Source organism: Mytilus galloprovincialis, chromosome 9 (genome assembly GCF_965363235.1).
Source record: "Mytilus galloprovincialis chromosome 9, xbMytGall1.hap1.1, whole genome shotgun sequence".
Taxonomy (NCBI): Eukaryota; Metazoa; Mollusca; class Bivalvia; order Mytilida; family Mytilidae; genus Mytilus; species Mytilus galloprovincialis.
In genome coordinates, this window is record NC_134846.1 from 22,333,434 (window position 1) to 22,354,325 (window position 20,892).

The 20,892-nt window shown below is 35.4% G+C and overlaps 1 protein-coding gene across 1 annotated transcript; it reads left to right on the forward strand.

The window, feature by feature from the left end:
• Nucleotides 1-2,117: 2,117 nt before the first annotated feature.
• LOC143044630 (uncharacterized) lies at nucleotides 2,118-11,144 on the forward strand. The gene is made up of 6 exons (XM_076216691.1): nucleotides 2,118-2,416; nucleotides 3,491-3,604; nucleotides 4,990-5,068; nucleotides 5,852-6,013; nucleotides 6,973-7,064; nucleotides 11,070-11,144. The coding sequence occupies exons 1-6, from the start codon at nucleotides 2,273-2,275 to the stop codon at nucleotides 11,127-11,129; spliced, it is 651 nt and encodes a 216-aa protein (XP_076072806.1). The 5' UTR covers nucleotides 2,118-2,272; the 3' UTR covers nucleotides 11,130-11,144.
• Nucleotides 11,145-20,892: the final 9,748 nt, after the last annotated feature.

Sequence of the window (20,892 nt, forward strand, 5' to 3'; positions counted from 1 at the left end):
GAGTGCAAAATAACATTCATTATTGGTTGTTATATACACTCCGCCATAAGTTAAGCACCACCCAATTTAATTTCGAAATAATTATTCTCTTAATTATTTTTTTTATAAAAGAAATACTATATATTAAACCTGTAAACAATAGGTAACTTTTGGATACAGGCAGAGACATATTGTATTATATGTCTCTGATACAGGTAAAATGTCAATCGATTACATTTTGATCGTTCAAAACCAGTTTTAACAACCTGTCTTGTGTGTTTTTCGCGTTACTGTTTTTGACTAAACACAAATGATTTTAGCACGTGCATTTCGCACTTGAATTAGCCATTGATATCAAACTTTTAAGATGGCAAGACGAAAACTGAGTATTGCTGAACGCTGGCAAGTTGTAGGTATGGCAAATACAGGTCTAAGTTGCCGTAGAATAGCAGTCCATTTTGGTGTTAACCACACTGTGATTATCAGACTCGCGTAGAGATACCGACAGGGTCAGTTGAAGACCGCCCTAGAGCAGGCAGACCACGTAAAACTACTCCCAGAGAATACAGAAATCTTTCCCGGCAAGCACAATTGAAACCTTCCTCGTCTGCTGATCAGCTTCGTAGACTTTGGCCTATTGGAGTAGAGTAAGTGTGCGGACTGTGATACGTAGGTTGCATAGTTTCCGTCTAAGGGCTCGGAGGCCAATAAAGCGCCCGGAATTAACTTTAAGACACCGTAGAGCAAGACAACAGTGGGCTAGGAACCATCGCCGATGGACTTTACGCAGCTGGAAAAGAATTCACTGGTCCGATGAAAGTCGTTTCTTGCTGAACCACCGCAAATCGGGACAATAACATTCTTGGTACAACAGCTTTCGGTGGCGGCGGTGTAACAGTATGGGGATGTTTTTCTTGATATGCATGTTCTTCACGGTACCCTGAATGGACAAAGGTACCGGGATGACATCCTGAACACCATTGTATCGCCTCATTTTGACAATCACGCGTTAGCTGATAGACCGGTCTTTCAAGATGACAATGCGAGACCTCATTGCGCACGAATTGTCAACGCATACCTGACGTCGGAATCAATAGACACTTTACCTTGGCCGGCCATGTCACCTGACATGAACCCAATTGAACATGTATGGGACTTTATCGGCCGTAAACTTAACCAGAGACAACCAAAATGTGCAACAATACCAGAATTGAGGGTCGCTTTGGTACAGGAATGGCAGAGATTTCCACAGTATAGGCTACGACGACTTGTGCAAGGAATGAGGAGACGTGTATTGAATCTCTACCGGAAGCGCGGAAGTTATACACGATATTGACTTTATGAACCTTAATTGACAGTTAATGTATACTTGATTGTTTTCCAAAAAGTTCAAAACTGTATCAATATTTGAAATTAATGAAAATGATCAACAAATTAAAACATTTTATAGGGATTTTAACTTTTTTTTTTAACGTAAAATTGAAAGTTCCCTTCACACAGCAGAAAGCATAAAAAACCCTAACTTTTATTTTTTTATACTGCACAATATTTACATTTTATTTAACCAATGTCAACACGATTTAACTCTTATTCAAAAATATTGAATTTTTGGATTTGAAAATTTCTTATTGATAAAAATATGGGTGGTGCTTAACTTATGACGGAGTGTATGTATATGTTAATAACAACAATAAATATATTTTAAGAACAAGATAATATGATTATGGTTTGTCGTGAGATATATATAAATAACTGAGATCAAGAATACCGAACATTTGTGTTAATGCATTCGGAAGAATATCGCAAGAACGTTAATTATGCAACAAATGCGGTCTTCCGATATTCAATACTTCAGTACTTCAATTATCTTTTGAAGGGTGAAGGATTTGTGATAAGTTATCTTAACTACGCAAAATAAGTCAGTCTAGCAACAAGTGCATGAAAATCAGAATTCAGCCTTGAGAAATCCTTAGAGTTACCCCTACCTCATTCCATACCATAGAAAATTATTGTTTGTCTCTATACATGATATATATACAGATATAGTGAAATTATTTTAGCCAAATAGCAGTACAAACATGACGTCAAAAATCACTATCAGTTTGCATGATATATACAGACAGTGCATATTATTTGTTCACAAGATAAGCAGTGATTCATACATGTCATACTGGCACCTGATAATTCCCGCTTAAATGTACAAAGGTGAAATAGATATGACAAAAGTTCTGAAGAGTTGTCAGAAGATAGTCGGATTTAAAATTTAGAAGTTTTAGAATTTAGAATTTTTAAAATGAAGTTTATTGCTTTGTTGTTGTTGCCATTGGTTTTTGGTGCAGACCCACAACCATGCTGTACCAGAACTAAGTTCACGACTAGTTTGGTAGAATTAGGAGGATATTTGGACCCCGTATCAAATATACCAACACCCGTAGACGTAAGTATAGTCAATCATTAGAGCACAAATAGGGACTAGCTTATAATCTATTTGGGCATATATACGTTAGGGGCGGATCCAGTAATTTTTAAAACCCCCGACCCCCCCTTTTTTTTATAGATCCGCCACTGTATGTGGTGTTCATTGCAAACATTTTAAACTGTTTCGTTACGTATTATGAGTCTATTAATTATGTTCTTTATTTTCAATGAATGCATCTTGACCCTTTCTATAATGGACGACAATTTTCAATATACCAGTAAATGCCAATTTATCATCGGTAAATAGTTGCAAAATTGTCTTTTTAACGAAAATAAGTCCTCTCAATTTTCCAATAGTAGTTTACATTAGGGTATAAACGATTCCTATATACTAGTAATTCGAAATAACAAGAATATGAAAATAATTTAGCAAAATGTACTAGTACTTAAAATGAATAATTCACAGTGGCGGATCCAGAAATTTTCATAAGTGGGGACCCACTGACTGACCTAAGAGGGGGCCCGCTCCATTCACGCTTCAGTGATTCCCTATATAAGCAACCATTTTTTTCCCAAAAAGGGGGGCTCGGGCCCCCTGCCCCCCTAAATCCGCCTCTGATTCAAGTCAAGTCAGAGGGGTTACAATAAATACAAAAATTCAATTAAGGCTGTACGAAATAGCACGTCAACAAATAACAAAAATAGACAAGACGTTAATGCATGCATATAAAAAAAGAAGATGTGATATTATTGTCGATGAAACAACGCTCCGGAAGACACCAAAATGACACAAAACTTACACATGTAACAACTTTATAGGGAACCGTACGCCATGTAAATTATTGTACTTGAAACATATCTCTAACAAATTGCCCATGACTGAACTAAAATAAAACTCGTAACTATACAGCTTTGGCATGAAATTCTAATGATGAAAAATGTTTTATTATTAATCCATGACAAATTTCATTTCAAAAACTTTGTTGCAAATATATGCATGTAACCCGAGCGATGTCTCGAGTTTTATTTTTTTTTTGGTTTGCTTGATCTCTCCGTCGACTTTTATCATTTATTATTTTATATGTGTTGTTAGTTTACAGCCACAGTATATTATGATTATGACAACAAGATGTTACGAGCTGACCGAGATATGCCACTAGCTGCTGATACCATGCGAAGAGTAACAGTTATAACAGACTTTAATAAGGCATGTACATTTTACAGTTAAATTAAATTAATTTATTTGTGTTCCTTTTATTTATTTTTGTTTGATGTATGGGTAATACAGGTGTCAGATTTTTCAATATTTTTCGTCAACGAAATACTTCGAGTAAACCGGGATTTCGAATCAGCGGAGTTCGACTCATCGCAGTCAAATGTGATTTAGAGAAAGAAAGAAAAGTTTAACTTAATCCGGACTGTCTATATAAATTAACGTATCCAAGTTTTTCGACAGAGTCGAATTGAACACATCGAGATCCGACTGTGTAATGTGTCTTTGTAAACCACCTTTCTTTTAAACATCATCTATCAAGTTACAAATAATCAATAAACCATGTGATGTGTGCATACCATCTCCGCCATTATTATGTGTACTCAGGGTTGAGCTAATATATACATCACATGTATATCTTCCAGGGTGTGGCCATTAAGCCTCCCCTTATGTTGCAGACGTTTCTGTGTTACAAAATTTAATGTATTTAAATTTTTCATGTCTGTATTATTTCTGTTGGTAACGATCTTATAAAGTTCAGCAAAACTGATTATTACTAACTTTTACAATGATCGTACATGTATCAGGGTTGAGGAATTTGCATGGGATGATATTGTTGTTTATAATGCCTCGTTCACACGTACCTTTAATTCGAATTGAATTCGAATCGAATGCGAATCGAATTCGCCAATCGCGTTCACACACTCTTCTTTTTTAATTCGAATTAACTAATTCGCATTAGAAATACGTTTTTGTTAATCCGAATTAAAAGTTAACGTCGCTATTAGGACAGTAAAGCGAATTTGACGCGGATTCCAATTCGAATTAGAATTGACGTTAGGACGTTAAACGTTTCGAATGCGAATTAAACTAATTCGAATTAGTTAATGCGAATCGAATTCGAATTACGTGTGAATTCAGCATAAATTTGAACAAATGCAGAGGCTACTAGATAAGACATTCTATGGCGGTTTGAGATGGTTAGCGCTATAAAACCAGGTTTAATCCCCCATTTTCTACATTTGAAAATGCCTGTACCAAGTCAGGAATATGACAGTTCTTGTCCATTCGTTTTTAATGCGGTTTTTTTTAATTTTGCCATGTGAATATGGACTTTCCGAATTGTTCAGTTCAATATTTTTGTGATTTTGCTTTTTTGTAATCGGAATATTTTTTTTGTTAATCGGTTTTATCGATAGTCTGTCATACGATGCAGGTCACTTGTGGAAAGAAAATATTCATCCCTTCCGGAGCACTCCTCAGTTCTACTCAGTTTTTGATAGCCGGGTTCATATTTCTCAATCCTTTACTTGATGATTAGTTTTTTTTCATTTACATCCCCCGGTGTTGACTATGCATGTTCTGTCGACTATTTGCAGATGAAGCAGTATACCATAGTTGGGGGGAAGTGTAGTGTCCTAAATGAAACAGCACCAATGACAGCTAACTGTATACCGGGTGAGTCAAGTACTTAATTCGTCGTTTCAGTTCAATTGTATTATAACCGCTAGTTGGTAGGTTTCGTTTTTCGGAGCAAAATAGACAGACCAATATTTTCAAACATCTTTTGAAAATAAAAAAATAAGGGAAATTGTAGGGAATATTTGATGTTGAATATGAATGAATGCCTTTAATGTTGGTTCAAACATAGTTCTTCAAAAATGATGTCAAACTCTACAATTGTTTTCATTTGTATATAGTTTATTGTTTTTGTTTGTTCTACATAAGTTTTGCATGTACAGATTCTAATTTCAATTTTTTATAAAGGTGGAAATTCTGAAATTTTTTTCTTTATATTAGTATTATAACTTGAAAATCTTGAAATTTTTCTTTGTTTATATGTCACTCGAAAATCTAACATGTAAATTGTCTTTTTTATATTTCACTGGACACATTATTAATTTTACTCTAAGCGTCAATGAAATGGAAGGACTTGCCGACTGTCCATGTATGAACTGAAAAAAAATAATTTTGCACAAGGCTGTATTAAAATGATCATTTTACAGCACAAAATACAGGAAACAAATATGCCAAAAAATTTGGAACAAATTTTCTTGCTTTAGAAAAAAAAAAAAAGTCTGGTGAAGAGGAACCTTGAGGGATCCTGTACTGGAAATCAACTATAATAATTATGCGTAGCAAACCAATAAGAACAATCCTGAGAAAAAAATCCTCCTGCCCCTTCCCCGCAGAATGTAGATGGTCTTCTACTACATATTAATCCACTTTCTTTTCTTTCAGGTAATGCCACCTACATAGCTACCTCGAAAATAGGATCAGCAAGCAGAAGCTTTTCTGTGAACACATGGAAAATAGCGATGCCAAACTTCTTCATAAAGATGTCGATGACAAAAGACCATTGTATTCCGTTTTCTGAATCAACATGGGGAACTGTAAATAAAGGTGAACAATATTTTATTTCGTTCTTAAATTTTGAATGGTGTGATCTACATCTAATAGCAAATAATTTTATTTTTGATGCAACATGCTTCTGATTGGCTGAAAGGTTTTGTCTATCAGCTCATACACATAATTTTGTCATATGACCGTGTCGTCATCATCGCTAACGTTTTTTCATGACTTACTCCTTAAAAAATATATATTTAGAATTAAAGGATTCAGTGAGCACCACATTTTCTATGTTATTTCTCAAAGACAGGAAAAAATATTACAATCATTCCTAAATGAATTATCTGTCTATAAAGCAACAACCATTCATTTTTTGTTCGGCATGATTCTTTTTTTAGGACAAACAATTCCTTTTTCGTACTTAAATAATAAAACAAATGGTTATTTATCAATCAATTATCTAAAGGTGATTCTCAGATGTTTAGTTCTTTTCCATGGAAATACTCATTTCAGCATTTTTGTAGAAATGAGATATGACCATCGTGTTTTTGTGTGTAAACTTTGAATTTCCTATTAAATATTTACTCGAAAAACAATGGTTATGCCTCAACGAGATAAGCCGACTTCAAAACATTTCTTGCAAAGAAAGCTACTTACTATAAGAAATAAGAAGATTTTTGGTTATAATTGCCAAAGAGACAACAATTTCCCAGATAAGCCATTAAAGGCCACTATACGACCTTAAACAATTGAGACAAAACCAGTACCGTACTGTCGGTTATAAAAAGCCCCGATCGAATTGAAACATCATGTAAAACAACTCAAACGAGAGAAAAAAAACCGGTCTAATGTATGACAAAACAATATTCGAAAACCAATCAGACATATCACAATCCAACGACAAAGACAGATCTGCAGGCTTGTTAATTTAGAATGATCTTATAAAAATTAGCAATATTCATATGTCAAAAGACTAATAATCTAATCTGGTATACGTGATGTTTTTTTTGTAGTTGTAACTGAGATAAACTATATGTTTATGGACTTTAAACCAAGCGTTCCTGAGAGAATCTTTGATCTTCCAGACGCCTGCAACGGTCATCAAGTAAGTTAAACCAAGCGTTCCTTAGAGAATCTTTGATATTTCAGACGCCTGTCACGGTCATCACGTAAGTTGAACCAAGCGTTCCTGAGAGGGTCTTTGATATTCCAGACGCCTGTTACGGTCATCACGTAAGTTGAACCAAGCGTTCCTGAGAGGGTCTTTGATATTCCAGACGCCTGTTACGGTCATCACATAAGTTAAACCAAGCGTTCATGATAGAGTCTTTGATATTCCAGACGTCTGTCACGGTCATCACGTAAGTTAAACCAAGCGTTCCTGTGAGAATCTTTGATATTCCAGACGCCCGTTACGCTCATCATGTAAGTTAAACCAAGCATTCATTAGAGAGTCTTTGATCTTCCAGACGCCTGCTACGGTCATCAAACAAGTTAAACCAAGCGTTCCTGTGAGAGTCTTTGATATTCAAGACGCCTGTTACGGTCATCACGTATGTTAAACCAAGCGTTATTGAGATAGTCTTTGATATTTCAGACGCATGTGACGGTCATCACGTAAGTTAAACCAAGCGTTCCCGTGAAAGTCTTTGATATTCCAGACGCCTGTTACGGTCATCACGTACGTTAAACCAATCGTTCTCGTGAGAGTCTTTGATATTCCAGACGCCTGTCACGGTCATCATATAAGTTAAACCAAACGTTCCTGAGAGAATCTTTGATATTCCAAACGCCTGTTTCGGTCATTACGTAAGTTGAACCAAGCGTTCCCGTAAGAGTCTGATATTCTAGACGCCTGTCACGGTCATCACGTAAGTTAAACCAAGCGTTCCTGAGAGAATCTTAGATATCCCAGACAACTGTCACGGTTATCACGTAAGTTAAACCAATTGTTCCTGAGAGAATCTTTGATATTCCAGACACATGTCATGGTCATCACGTTAGTTGAACCAAGCGTTCCTGAGAGGGTCTTTGATATTCCAGACGGCTGCTACGGTCATCAAATAAGTTAAACTAAGCGTTACCGTGAGAGTCTTTGATATTCCAGACGCCTGTTACTGTCATCATGTAAGTTAAACCAAGCGTTCCTGAAAGAATCTTTGATATTCCAGACGGCTGCTACGGTCATCAAATAAGTTAAACTAAGCGTTACCGTGAGAGTCTTTGATATTCCAGACGCCTGTTACTGTCATCATGTAAGTTAAACCAAGCGTTCCTGAAAGAATCTTTGATATTCCAGACGCCTGTTACGGTCATTACGTAAGTTGAACCAAGCGTTCCCGTAAGAGTCTGATATTCTAGACGCCTGTCACGGTCATCATTTAAGTTGAACCAAGCGTTATTGAGAGAGTCTTTGATAAATTCAGACGCATGTGACGGTCATCACGTAAGTTAAACTTAGCGTTCCTGTGAGAGTCTTTGATATTCAAGACGCCTGTTACGGTCATCATGAATGTTAAACCAAGCGTTATTGAGAGAGTCTTTGATATTTCAGACGCATGTGACGGTCATCACGTAAGTTAAACCAAGCGTTCCCTTGAGAGTCTTTGATATTCCAGACGCCTGTCACGGTCATCATGTAAGTTAAACCAAGCGTTCCTGAGAGAATCTTTGATATTCCAGATGCCTGTTACGGTCATTACGTAAGTTGAACCAAGCGTTCCCGTAAGAGTCTGACATTCTAGACGCCTGTCACGGTCATCACGTAAGTTAAACCAAGCGTTCCTGAGAGAATCTTAGATATCCCAGACAACTGTCACGGTCATCACGTAAGTTAAACCTATTGTTCATGAGAGAATCTTTGATATTCCAGACACATGTCACGGTCATCACGTTAGTTAAACCAAGCGTTCCTGTGAGAATCTTTGATATTCCCGACGACTGTCACGGTCATTACGCAAGTTTAACCAAGCGTTCCTGAGATAATCTTTGATATTCCAGACGCCTGTTACAGTCATCACGTAAGTTATACCAAGCGTTCCTGAGAGAATATTTGATATTCCAGACGCCTGTCACGGTCATCATGTAAGTTAAACCAAGCCTTCCCGTGAGAGTCTTTGGACATTCTGGACGCCTGTCTAGATCATCATGTAAGTTAAACCAAGCGTTCCCTTGAGCGTCTTTGATATTCCAGACGCCTGTTACGGTCATCACGTAAGTTAAACCAAGCGTTCCCATGAGAGTCTATAATATATCAGACGCCTGTTACGGTCATCACGTAAGTTAAACCAAGCGTTCCTGTGAGAATCTTTGATATTCTAGACGCCTGTCAATGTCATCATGTAAGTTAAACCAAGCGTCCCCGTTAGAGTCTCTGATATTCCAGGCGCCTGTTACGGTCATCACTTAAGTTGACCAAACGTTCCTGAGAGAATCTTTGAAATTCAAGACGTCTGTTACGGTCATCACGTAAGTTAAATCAAGCGTTTCTGTGAGAATCCTTGATATTCCAGACGCCTGTCAAGGTCACCATGTAAGTTAAACCAAACGTCTCCGTGTGAGAGTCTTTGATATTCGAGACACCTGTTACGGTCATCACGTAAGTTAAACCAAGCGTTCTCGTGAGAGTCTTTGATATTCCAGACTCCTGTTATGGTCATCACGTAAGTTAAACCATGCGTTCCTGAGAGAATCTTTGAAATTTCAGACGACTGTCACGGTCATCACGTATGTTAAACCAAGCGCTCATGAGAGTTTTTGATATTTCAGACGACTGTCACGGTCATCACGTAAGTTAAACCAAGCACTCTTGAGAGAATCTTTGAAATTCCAGACACCTCTTACGGTCATCATGTAAGTTAAACCAGGCGTTCCTAATAGAATCTTTGATATTCCAGACGCCTGTCAGGGTCACGACGTAAGTATAAGCAAGTGTTCCTGAGAGAGTCTTTGATATTCCTGACGCCTGTCACGTGCACGGTCGTAACGTAAGTACAAGCAAGCGTTCCTGGGAGTCTTTGATATTCCTGTCGCCTGTCATGTGCACGGTCGTAACATAAGTATAAGCAAGCGTTCGTGAGAGAGTCTTTGATATTCCTGACGCCTGAAACAGTCAACGAGTAAGCATAACCAAGCGTTCCTGAGAAAGTCTTTGATATTCCAGACGCCTGTCACGGTCAGTACGTACGTGTTCCTGAGAGACTCTTTGATATTCCAGAGTTACGGATTCATTCGAGGATTGCCGATTGTTATCGTAAAAAATGAGACCGTTATTAATAGTTCCCTTAAAATCGACCATAGAAATAAAGTTGAACTGTTTCTTCAGATAAATCTGCTTCATATTAGACCTTTTTCTCGAAATGACTATTGGTGGTAGGTTGAATACCAAAATTTATGACAAAAGTGATGATTTTAATTTTCCTATAGTCAACTTTCCATTTCTGTGTAGCAACATCCAAGCGGCACAAGCATATGGAGTATATGTGTCTCAATTGATACGTTACTCTAGAGATAGCTCAAAGTACATTGATTTTGTTGAACGAGAAATACTGCTTTCTCAAAAGTTACTAAGACAGGGCTATGAATCAATCAAATTAAGGTCATCACTCAAGAAATTTTACGGTCGCCATCATGAGCTGATTGGACATTATGACAAAAGTGTGTCAGAAATCATATCTGATATTCCTCCTCAGTCATAATAACCTTCCATCATTACAGAACTGAAAAAAGAAATAACACAACGGGTGCCGTATACGGTGCAGGAAATGCTTACCCTTCCGGAGCACCTGATTTTACTCCCGGATTTTAGTGGAGTTCGTGTTGTTTCTTATTTATTATTTATAACTGTTGATGTAAATGTCCCTTGGTTTTGTGAATCTTTGTTTACTCCTTGGTTTTGTGAGTCTTTGTTTACTCCTTGGTTTTGTGAGTCTTTGTTTATTCCTTGGTTTTGTGAGTCTTTGTTTACTCCTTGGTTTTGATTGTTATTGTCTTCTCTTTATCTTACTTTTATTACTTTTTAATGCTCCCGCATAAAGATAATATTTACACTATATACCACATAATTTGCAATGTTTTAAACAAATTATCATAATTTCTTTTTTCATTACAGCCTGGTACTGGTGCTGGTGTTGGCAGAAGATCTGTTATGAAGTCTATGTTTTTACCATAAAATATTCTTAAAAGATACATTTTCATTTTCTTTCTTCATATGTACAATTATGTTACTAGTTTTAAGATTTAGATATTATTTATCCAATCATAGAATTTTGATATCAATTATCCAACCCCAGAGCATGTTGTACCTGAAAAAGGGAATACAGTAAAACTTGTAAAACTTGTTAACCAAAAAAAAAAAGAAAGAGTCATGCCAATCGACAAAATTAAACGTAACTACTGTAACAACAGATAACAATAGCAGACAGATTTTTCCACTATACGAAATGTTACAAGGTTATAAAATGGACAATGGCATCGGTGGTATTATGCATTATAGTCGCATTGGCAGTTTCTGCATCAACTTCATAAATAATACACGATGGTCTTGAAGTATAGATTCTGCCGGGGTATTGACGTTGTTTATCATCTTAATAACGGGTTATAGTGTTCTTATTTGTCTTGATGAATATTTATTTAACTGTTTAGTCTTTTTTATGATATCCATTTGACGTGGTTCGGTACTTACACATCCCGTCATTGTGTTATATTGTTCATTGATATTTTTTGTATTCTTGTCTTTAATTTTTGCTAATGTGGTTTGTCAATATGCCTTTTGTGGTTTTGTTTTTAAACATATGAGATGGCTCTGTACTTGTACATCCCGTCATTGTGTTATTGTTCATTGATATTTTTTGTATTCTTGTTTTTAATTTTTGCTTATGTGGTTTGTTTTTATGCTTTTTTTGTGTTTCATTTATTTTCATATGATGTGACTCTGTACTTTTACATCCCGCCGTTGTGTTATTGTGCAATTGTTAAGTTTGTGTTCTTGTCTTTCGTTTTTGCTAGTGTGCTTCGTTTGCATGCCTTTTTTGCTTCTTTGTAACATATTGTTTGTTTTATATTGATTAAGATTATGACACAATGTTGGCTGCTGTGTCCCTATTTGTAACATTCTTACATATTATGTTTTGTTTACAAATCGTTTTCAATGTAATCGAATTTGATGCGACTGTCATACAAGTGAGAGGATTAGCTAGCTATAAAACCAGATTTAATCCACCATTTTCTGCATAAGAAAATGTCTGTACCAAGTCAGGAAAAGGACAGTTGTTATCCATTCGTTTAATGTGTTTGAGGTTTTGATTTTGCCATTTGATGACGGACTTTCCGTATTGTGAATTTTGAAAATGTTTGAAAATTGGGTCAAAATCGCGATTTCATTTCATGGAGGAAAAATTCAAGCCTGATGACTCCCATTTATTCGCATTTCTGGATTCCACATAAAAGGACCTTTACAAATATGTGAAATAAAAAAAATCCTACCGAGGGTCCTTAATAGGGATAAGCTACCTTATGGGGAAAAATGTATGATGATTTTGTATATCTTTCTTCTTTGCTCTGATCAATGTTAAGTTCTTTACATCATCCTCACCAACAATAATGGCTTATTGTGGCATTCATAACGATAGCTCAGCTTGTCTGGCAAAACAGCCGTTGGACGTCTGAGTAATCTCGGACTATCATTACGATAAGAAGTGTATAAATATTCTTAATATTAAGCTTAAAAAAGGTTAAGAAAAAGAAAAAAAAAACAACTATCGAACTCTTCTTTATAAAAAACAAATTGTAGACATTCAAGTCGGTAACTACATTGTTTGTACATTTTTAATCACATTATAACAGAAATAAGCAATATGACACATATATCTGGAAACAGTATATCTATAGTCCCAAATATACACAACTCGTCTAAACCTCAACATAACAATGTTAGATATGTAAATTTGCTGTCGCAATTATTTTGTTCTTCCCTCGCCGGGATTTGATCTCATGCTTCTGAGATATCGTGACACCAAATCGCATACACTGTAGCCGTTGCGCTAGACCACTCGACCACCTTGGCTTCACATAAAATAAAGACTTCGGTAGCCGGGTGTTACCTTTCCTCGTCAGTTTTAATCGAGCGTCGTAATACAGTACATGGTATATTAGGCATGAAGATGGTATTGTTACAGATCAGCTGAATTATCTATAGTAAAGGATCCTACAAATTAATGCAAGATACAGCCAGAGAGATAATTATATTTATAAGTACGTCTGAACCAGTTACAACTCTACAACAGATTTATCCATCGGATCACCAGCAGTGATGGTGATACTTGGCTGTGTACATTTTGTATATACAACTCGTCTAAACATCAAACCAACAATGTGAGATCTGTAAATTTGCTTTCGCAATTTTTTGTTCTTTCCCACGCCGGGATTCGAACTCGTGCTTCTGAGATATCGTGGCACTGTATCCAACGCGCTAGAGACCACTCGACCACCTTGGCTTAACATAAAATAAAGTTTTCGGTGACCGGGTATTACCTTTCCTAGTCAGTTTTAATTTAGCGTCGTAGTACAGTACATGATATATAAGGCATGAAGATGGTATTGTTACAGATCAGCTGAATTATCTATAATAAAGGATCCTACAAATTAATGCAAGATACAGTCACAGAAATAATTATATATTTATGCTTACAACAATACCATCTTCATGCCTTATTCATCATGTACTGTATTACATGGACGCTAGATTAAAAATATTTATTTCCACCAAAACCAGGAGGTAATCGCATGTTGTCAAGAAGGGTAAGCCGACCCAGGTCCACATGTGTCACCTGTCATGTTGTTTATTTTAGTATAAACCCGGCGATAAGTCTAATACTCTAGGTCACATTCGGGGAAAAGTGGACGGGAGGTCAGAAGCCTATAAGCTCACGGTAGTCGCTTGTGGCAGTATATCATATTTGGTTTTAGTTCATTATTTTGTACTTGATAAACCAAGTAGTTAGTTTTCTTGTTTTAATTGGTTTACATATGTCATTTAGGGACTTTACAGAATACTATACAGTATAGGTTGTGTCCATTGTTGAGGGCCGTATGGTCACCTTTTTCAATTTTTATGTCATTTGATTTTTTGTGGATACTGAGTTGTCTCAAATTACAATAGTAATCATACCGCGTGTTCTTTTTCTTAAATGTTTTTTTTTTACACTTTTCAGTACTGACAAATGTCAATAATTTTTCAGTTATTGATTTTTTGGTAATTTTCAGTACTTATATACCTTATATAGTTTTGAAAAAAGTCAAAAGCATGTAAAAAGGTGAAAAAGACGTCATCATGACGCTATCTGTAAATCTTGCAAATGGAGTCGGTTTTTAAAACGCTTATGGGCTGAGATTATGATGACTAGAAGAACGATGACTTAAGATTTCACGAACTCCGAAACAGCGGTAACCGTTACGTCCTCTTTATTACGCTACGTTGACTTTAACGAAGCAACGTCACCACTGTTTCGGAGTTTGAAGATTTCATTTCTCGCATTTTTCACAATAAAGCTGAACAATGTGTTGCACATCAATAACAAAATAAGATTATTCATAACTGAAATTATATTAACTTTCATGAAAGTTTCCCATTTAGTGTACTAATTTCCAAAATATCATTAAGTATTCGCATTTATTTAATAAGTATAGTGTTATTTCATAGACGAGTGACCATGGCCTGTCGCAGACACTATGATAGCATATATGTTATACGTTATAATAATAAACTTAAATCAATTATTTTGTTACATATTTTTATTGATTAAATATGTTAAAGTTGTAGAACAATAATCTAAATTATATATTTGAATCCTCAAGGGTTAAATAAGGTGCCAGTGTTGTGTTGCGGATACTACACAACAGTTATGAAATGCATTCTTTTTTCCCTGGGATAAAATATTACGACTGCATGTAAACTGGCTCTTACTCTCACTTGTGTTTAGTTTGGTGTCTCTTCTCATAATTTTCAAATTAATGTGATTTATACAATCGTCGAAATCAATCCCACTGTTTCCATGCATAATTATTACATGAATTTGCAATTATCTATACAAAGCAAGTTTTTTTCTTTACACAGTTATAAATGGAAATAGTTCATTGACTATTTCACGATGGAATGTATCTCTATCGAAGTATTTATAATCAAATTACTATCAGAAGGTCAACGTTTCTATTTAACGTAATGACCTAAATAAGAAAATAATCTATGTTATACAACTTATAGATATGATCATAGTTTTTAGCTCATATTTGGCTGTGATAGTTATCGATTGTTGATTGGTATTTGATGCCACTTTCAATAATATTATGATATTTCGTGGCGGTATCTAGTTTTTCATTGAGGGGGAAGTCTGAGTGCCCGTAGAAATCCATCGACTTTCGGTAGGAAAAATGACAAGCTTTTTCAAATAAAATAAAGTCATATGGTCACCTCCTACATGCTTGCCAAAAAAGTAAAATTAGCTTGACCTTGTGGCTATTTGGAAATCTACGGCTGACCCAAGAATCTGCTCCACTTCAACTTTTGACGTCATACAACAATCACTTTTCCATTGTGGCGTCATATATTTTCTGTTGTAACGTCACAAATTTACACGAACCTTTGTTATATTCAGTAATAGAGGACACACAACGATACGGTGTATGCATACTACAATATGAACTGAAATACACGCTGTCTCATCAGAAGGCAAACCTTTTGAATTACTAGGATATGTGTTTCACACTCCCAGGCAATCTAAAATTGCCCCAATTTTAGGAAAGATTAGTTTTGATCAGTCTTGAGTCTGTCTATTGTTTTTAGATGTGTATTGTAAAGTCGCTTCTTGTCGTTGTCGTTCTAAAATTGACATGATGTCCTCTTCGATTTATGAGTTTAAAAAGTCTCTGTTTTATCTACGACCCCTTTTTCTTTTACAGAGTTGATTTGTTCTTTGCATATATTTTTTTAATGCATTCCTTGTTTTTTGAAACTGAAATATAGGATAAGGTTCATCATGTGTTTTTTATCAAATTGTGTTTTTTGGTGTATGCGTAGTGCAGAACAGAGAAGACAGTCCAATTTCAACTTATATATGTTTTGCTGTAACATCATTGTCGAGAGTTAAAGGGGCGCTTATATACATTCCTGCCACTATCACTACGTGCCAGACATAAATAAAGGCAATAGTAGCCAAACGATGTTCAAATGTTATCAATCAATTAAGAAGATAAATCGGGCTAACAAATCCAAAAAACTCTGCGATTTGCACGAACTTCTACAATAGCTGGAAGTCTATATGCAATCCGAAATTTAGCTGCTAAGAAACATTATGATTGGATATGGTAATCGATTTCCTGTGTCAAATAGATTCTCATTTTGTAATATTAAAAATACCATAATTAATGACATTTTCATGTTAGCAGATATACGATATTATGAATCACTGAAAGAAATCTAATAATTAGTTCAACAGAGTTTGTTAATAAAATGCATACCTTTGAGTATGCTAGAAATGATGAATGATTAAAGAAACAAAAATGCTGTAGGAGTTAACATTATTCTGAGTTTAAATTGTTCTGCCTTTTTGTATTTCTTTCTTACAGTATATGACGTGGCACTCTACTTATCTTACCCTACCGGAGCACCTGAGATCACCCCTAGTTTTTTGTGGGGTTCGTGTTGCTTATTCTTAAGTTTTCTATGTTGTGTAATGTGTGCTATTGTTTGTCTGTTTGTCTTTTTCATTTTTAGCCATGGCGTTGTCAGTTTATTTTTTGGATTTATGAGTTTGACTGTCCCTCTGGTATCTTTTGTTCCTTTTTTTATAAATCCCGTCATTATGTTATTTTGCCATGATGAACGTTTGTTATATATATATTTAGTTTTACAGTGATTTAGATAATAACACAATGTTGACTGCTGTACCCCTATTATTGTCATTTTAACCTCTCTTTTTTTTTATTATACTTCACGTTAAAATGCCATTTTTTGATTGGCTAATACGATGGTGTTAATTTACTCTATCACATGGTTGAGTGGATGACAATTTTTTTTATTTTTGAATGTTACCCTCTCGTCCAGAACAATCAAAAATGAAAATGAATTGAATTTACATCAAGTTATTAAATACAATGCTTAAGTTCTTCGTTTTGGCTCAGATTTTATTAACTGACTGTCAAAAAAAAATTAAAACATCTTGCCTAACTGTTTATAATACCCCTAACGTAGTTATGTACATTGTACGTGACGTCATAGAAAATACTTTCAAATAAAATCATTCTTGAAAAGACAATAATGATAGGACATTCAGTATAATACACTGAAAACACATAGCTGAGAGGGTAATAGAGCAGATTGTACCCCTCGAACAATCATTGTCAACCTTGGCTTCGCTGCGGTTGACCACGTTTTCCCGGGGTAACAATCTGATATATCACCCACTCAGCTATGTGTTATTTATATAATGTCTGTTTGTTTTGTTCACACATCGTTGTCAATATATTTGAATTCTATGCGACTGTCATACAAGTGACAGGTTTAGCTATCTATAAAACCAGGTTGAATCCACCATTTTCTACATAAGAAAATGCATGTACCAAGTTAGGAATATAAGCGCTGTTATCCATTCGTTTGATGTGTTTAAACTTTTGATTTTGCCATTTGAGTAGGGAATTTTCTTTTGGAATTTTTCTCGGAGTTCAGTATTTTTGCGATCAACTTTTTTTTATGCATGTCAGCACGAAGACTATGTTCACCTTTTAACACTTCTCCGTACATAAATTGAAGACTACTTGATTTGAGAAGTGGGAAATGTTACACTATAGTGTAGCAATGACAAAATTGATGAAAAAAACATTCTATTTAGTTCGTCCTGTATCTTGGGGAAGAACAAGACAAATATATATATTATCAGCTTCCCACGTTGTCTTTATTACTTACCTTTTGTATTGAATACAGAAGGCGTTATGTATTGATTAGATTTGATTCGAATTGCAGGATGCTTCAATACCCCTGTCATAACTTAACTGTAAAACTTGAAATCGGATACCACTGTTACAAATACTCATTTAAACTGAAACTTACATACAGTTTGCCAGACCGACCACTATCAAAATCACACAAATGCAAGCCATATATTAACATGAATAAAACAAGTTTGTTCTTTCCTTTTCCAATTTTGTTAACCACAATCCTTTCCTTTCTACCGAAGTCTATTTATCATCGTTTGTACGTACACGTTGAAACAACCATGTACTCACCCCTGTTTGGTAGGGTTTGTGATGCACAGACGTCAGTTTTCTATGTTGTGTTTCGTTCGCTATTGTTTGTCTTTTTCTTTTTTTGACATGCCATTGAAAGTTTCTTTTTCTATTTGTGAGTCTGAATACTCCTTTGTCATCTTTCGCATATCATTTTCTATTCATACTCGACCATTTAAATAATTATGTGAAATTAAAACTAAACTGCCGACAGAATGAACACAATCTCCCTCATCAAAGGGTAAACAAGAACACATGACTATGAGGGTTAATAAGTTAACATGTGTTTTGAAAATATTATTATCTTATTATTTCTATTTACTTTTGATAACAGCATACGTTAGTTCAAAAATGTTAAATTTATATGAACAAATATGCAAATAAGAAACAAATATTGAGAGAATCGCATGCATTCCAACCTGAAAAGTTTTTGTCTATCAGAAAAATATGTCAGTCATTCCTTAAATACAATAATGGCTTCTCAATAGTAAAGGGGTAAACGAACTATATCTCATCATCTTATTTTTTATTATAGTTCCATTTAATTTGAGTATATTTTTTCTTAAATTTTTTTTTTGCCTTTCCTTTGAATTTTTTCCCCTTTTTTTGCTTTAAGGTGAATGTAAGGTCATCTAAGAGAATTTCTGTAAAATTTCTTTTTGATATTTTGAGCAGAAATGAGTGATTTGGTTAGGTAAATATAGATGGGATTTCCCCTTTTCGGAAGCTCTCTGGCTTAACCCATACTGGTGTCCTTGTGTTTTGTGTTGCCAAGAGAAAATGAGGCGATGAAGTTTTCTAATTTTTTGATATGTTTTGTGGTTAATGCCAAACTTTATGTACTCCAAATCTTGTTAGAAAAGCGCAGGTGGGATTTTTTTTATTAATCATTATGTTATAATAGACAGATAGGGGAAATTAATTGTGTTCTCGGACCTAAGAGGCAGAGCACACTTTTTCTGAAAATGGACTTTGTGGCCCCCTGATTTGCACAATTTGTCTCAAACATGAAATATAAAGATAATTTAGTGTTAATTTATAGAAAACATAAAGAAATAATTTTTAATTGCAAAGAAAAGCCAATTTTGGGCCATCTGGTTGAAATTTCTTTACTTGTTGACACTTTTATTCAATTTTGCTGACAGGGGCTCATAATTTTTCTATTTTTGGGGCAAATTACTACACATACAAATGTAAAAAAAGTTCTGTAAAGTCAAATGGAGGGAATAATTCAAAAATATTCAGGAAAATTGTCAGAAAATTCAGCCCCTGGCCAAAATGGACACTGTCTAATTTGGACTGGGGCTTGTACGCCCAATGGAAAATATGGGGTGATAAACTGCAAGCTTCCCAATGCCGGGGGATGGAAACAAATGCATGTGCACAGGCTGGCATTCATGATCAGGCATCTTAATTTTCATCTACCTAATTTTGATGTCTCGCACCTGTGCCACAACACAAAATGTATTAATGTTGAACATCTTGTGTTAGAGCCGCACGGCTTCAACAATAGCAGAAAATCATGTATTTCATGTGGTCATTGTCTTGGTCACCCAGACCCTTTGCCACCTTGCATGGTACATTTGAAGATGACAAACAATAATATTGGTATTATTTATATTTTTAAGATCTATTAATTATTTATTTATTTATTTATTTATTTATTTATTTATTTATTTATTTATTTATTTATTTATTTATTTATCTTTCTATCTTTTAATTATTTTATTGATTTAGACAACAATTTAAGATATCTTTTTGAAAGATGTGGTTGGTCCTTAAAAGGACCTTTGGTTAATATTCTTTGCTGCTGGCTGGGTGGGTGTCGTCTAAGGTGCAGGTGGAGGTGCCCTTTTACACAATGCAGGAACTGGGTCCAACTGTCCTTTTCTGTAAACGTCACACTTCTTTCGGCTTTGCTTAGCTTCTCTGTGTTCCATTATTTTTTCACCACTCTGAGTTAGCCGTCTACGTTTAACTTCTGACTTTTTTTCATATTCTTGTTTGTATGTATAGTCTCTGTCCATTTTGCTCAAAAACTGCAAACTGCTCTCTGACAAATTAACCCGAAGATGTTCACACTTCATTTTGGCTGACGTTCCTGGTTTGTTGTTGTTGCGATGTATTCCGGATGCCAATCTTGCTTGCATGCCTCTTGAATAAATTACATTCTTTGGTAAGTTGACACTTAGAGCTCTATGAACACCTTCATTCTTATTAGTGGTGTCATATAGCTTCATGCTGTTTAATGCTTGCTCACTTAGTTTCATCTTCAATATTTCTTGTAATAAGAATTTGTCTTTTTCATCCATTTGCAGGACAGTGATATTGTAGCATCCTAGATACTTGGACCGAGTCCACCAGTTATAACCGTCATCACCAGTACAAACTACAGAGTACTGTTTGCACATGGAGCAGTCACCATCATAACACCTGAGTGTAGCCTCCAGGACTTTGGGTAAGTCTTTACACACATCTTCTATTACTTTGTTGTGTTTCTCCATTAGCTGTCCAATGATCATTGAGCTCCTACACTTCACATCTTGGCTGAACGCTTTCTTCATTTCCTTCCTAATCTCTTTCGTACGCCCATAGAACATGGATTCACTGAACTGTGCTCTCAGTGATGCCCGAAACTGTGACTGCCCAAGGTGTAC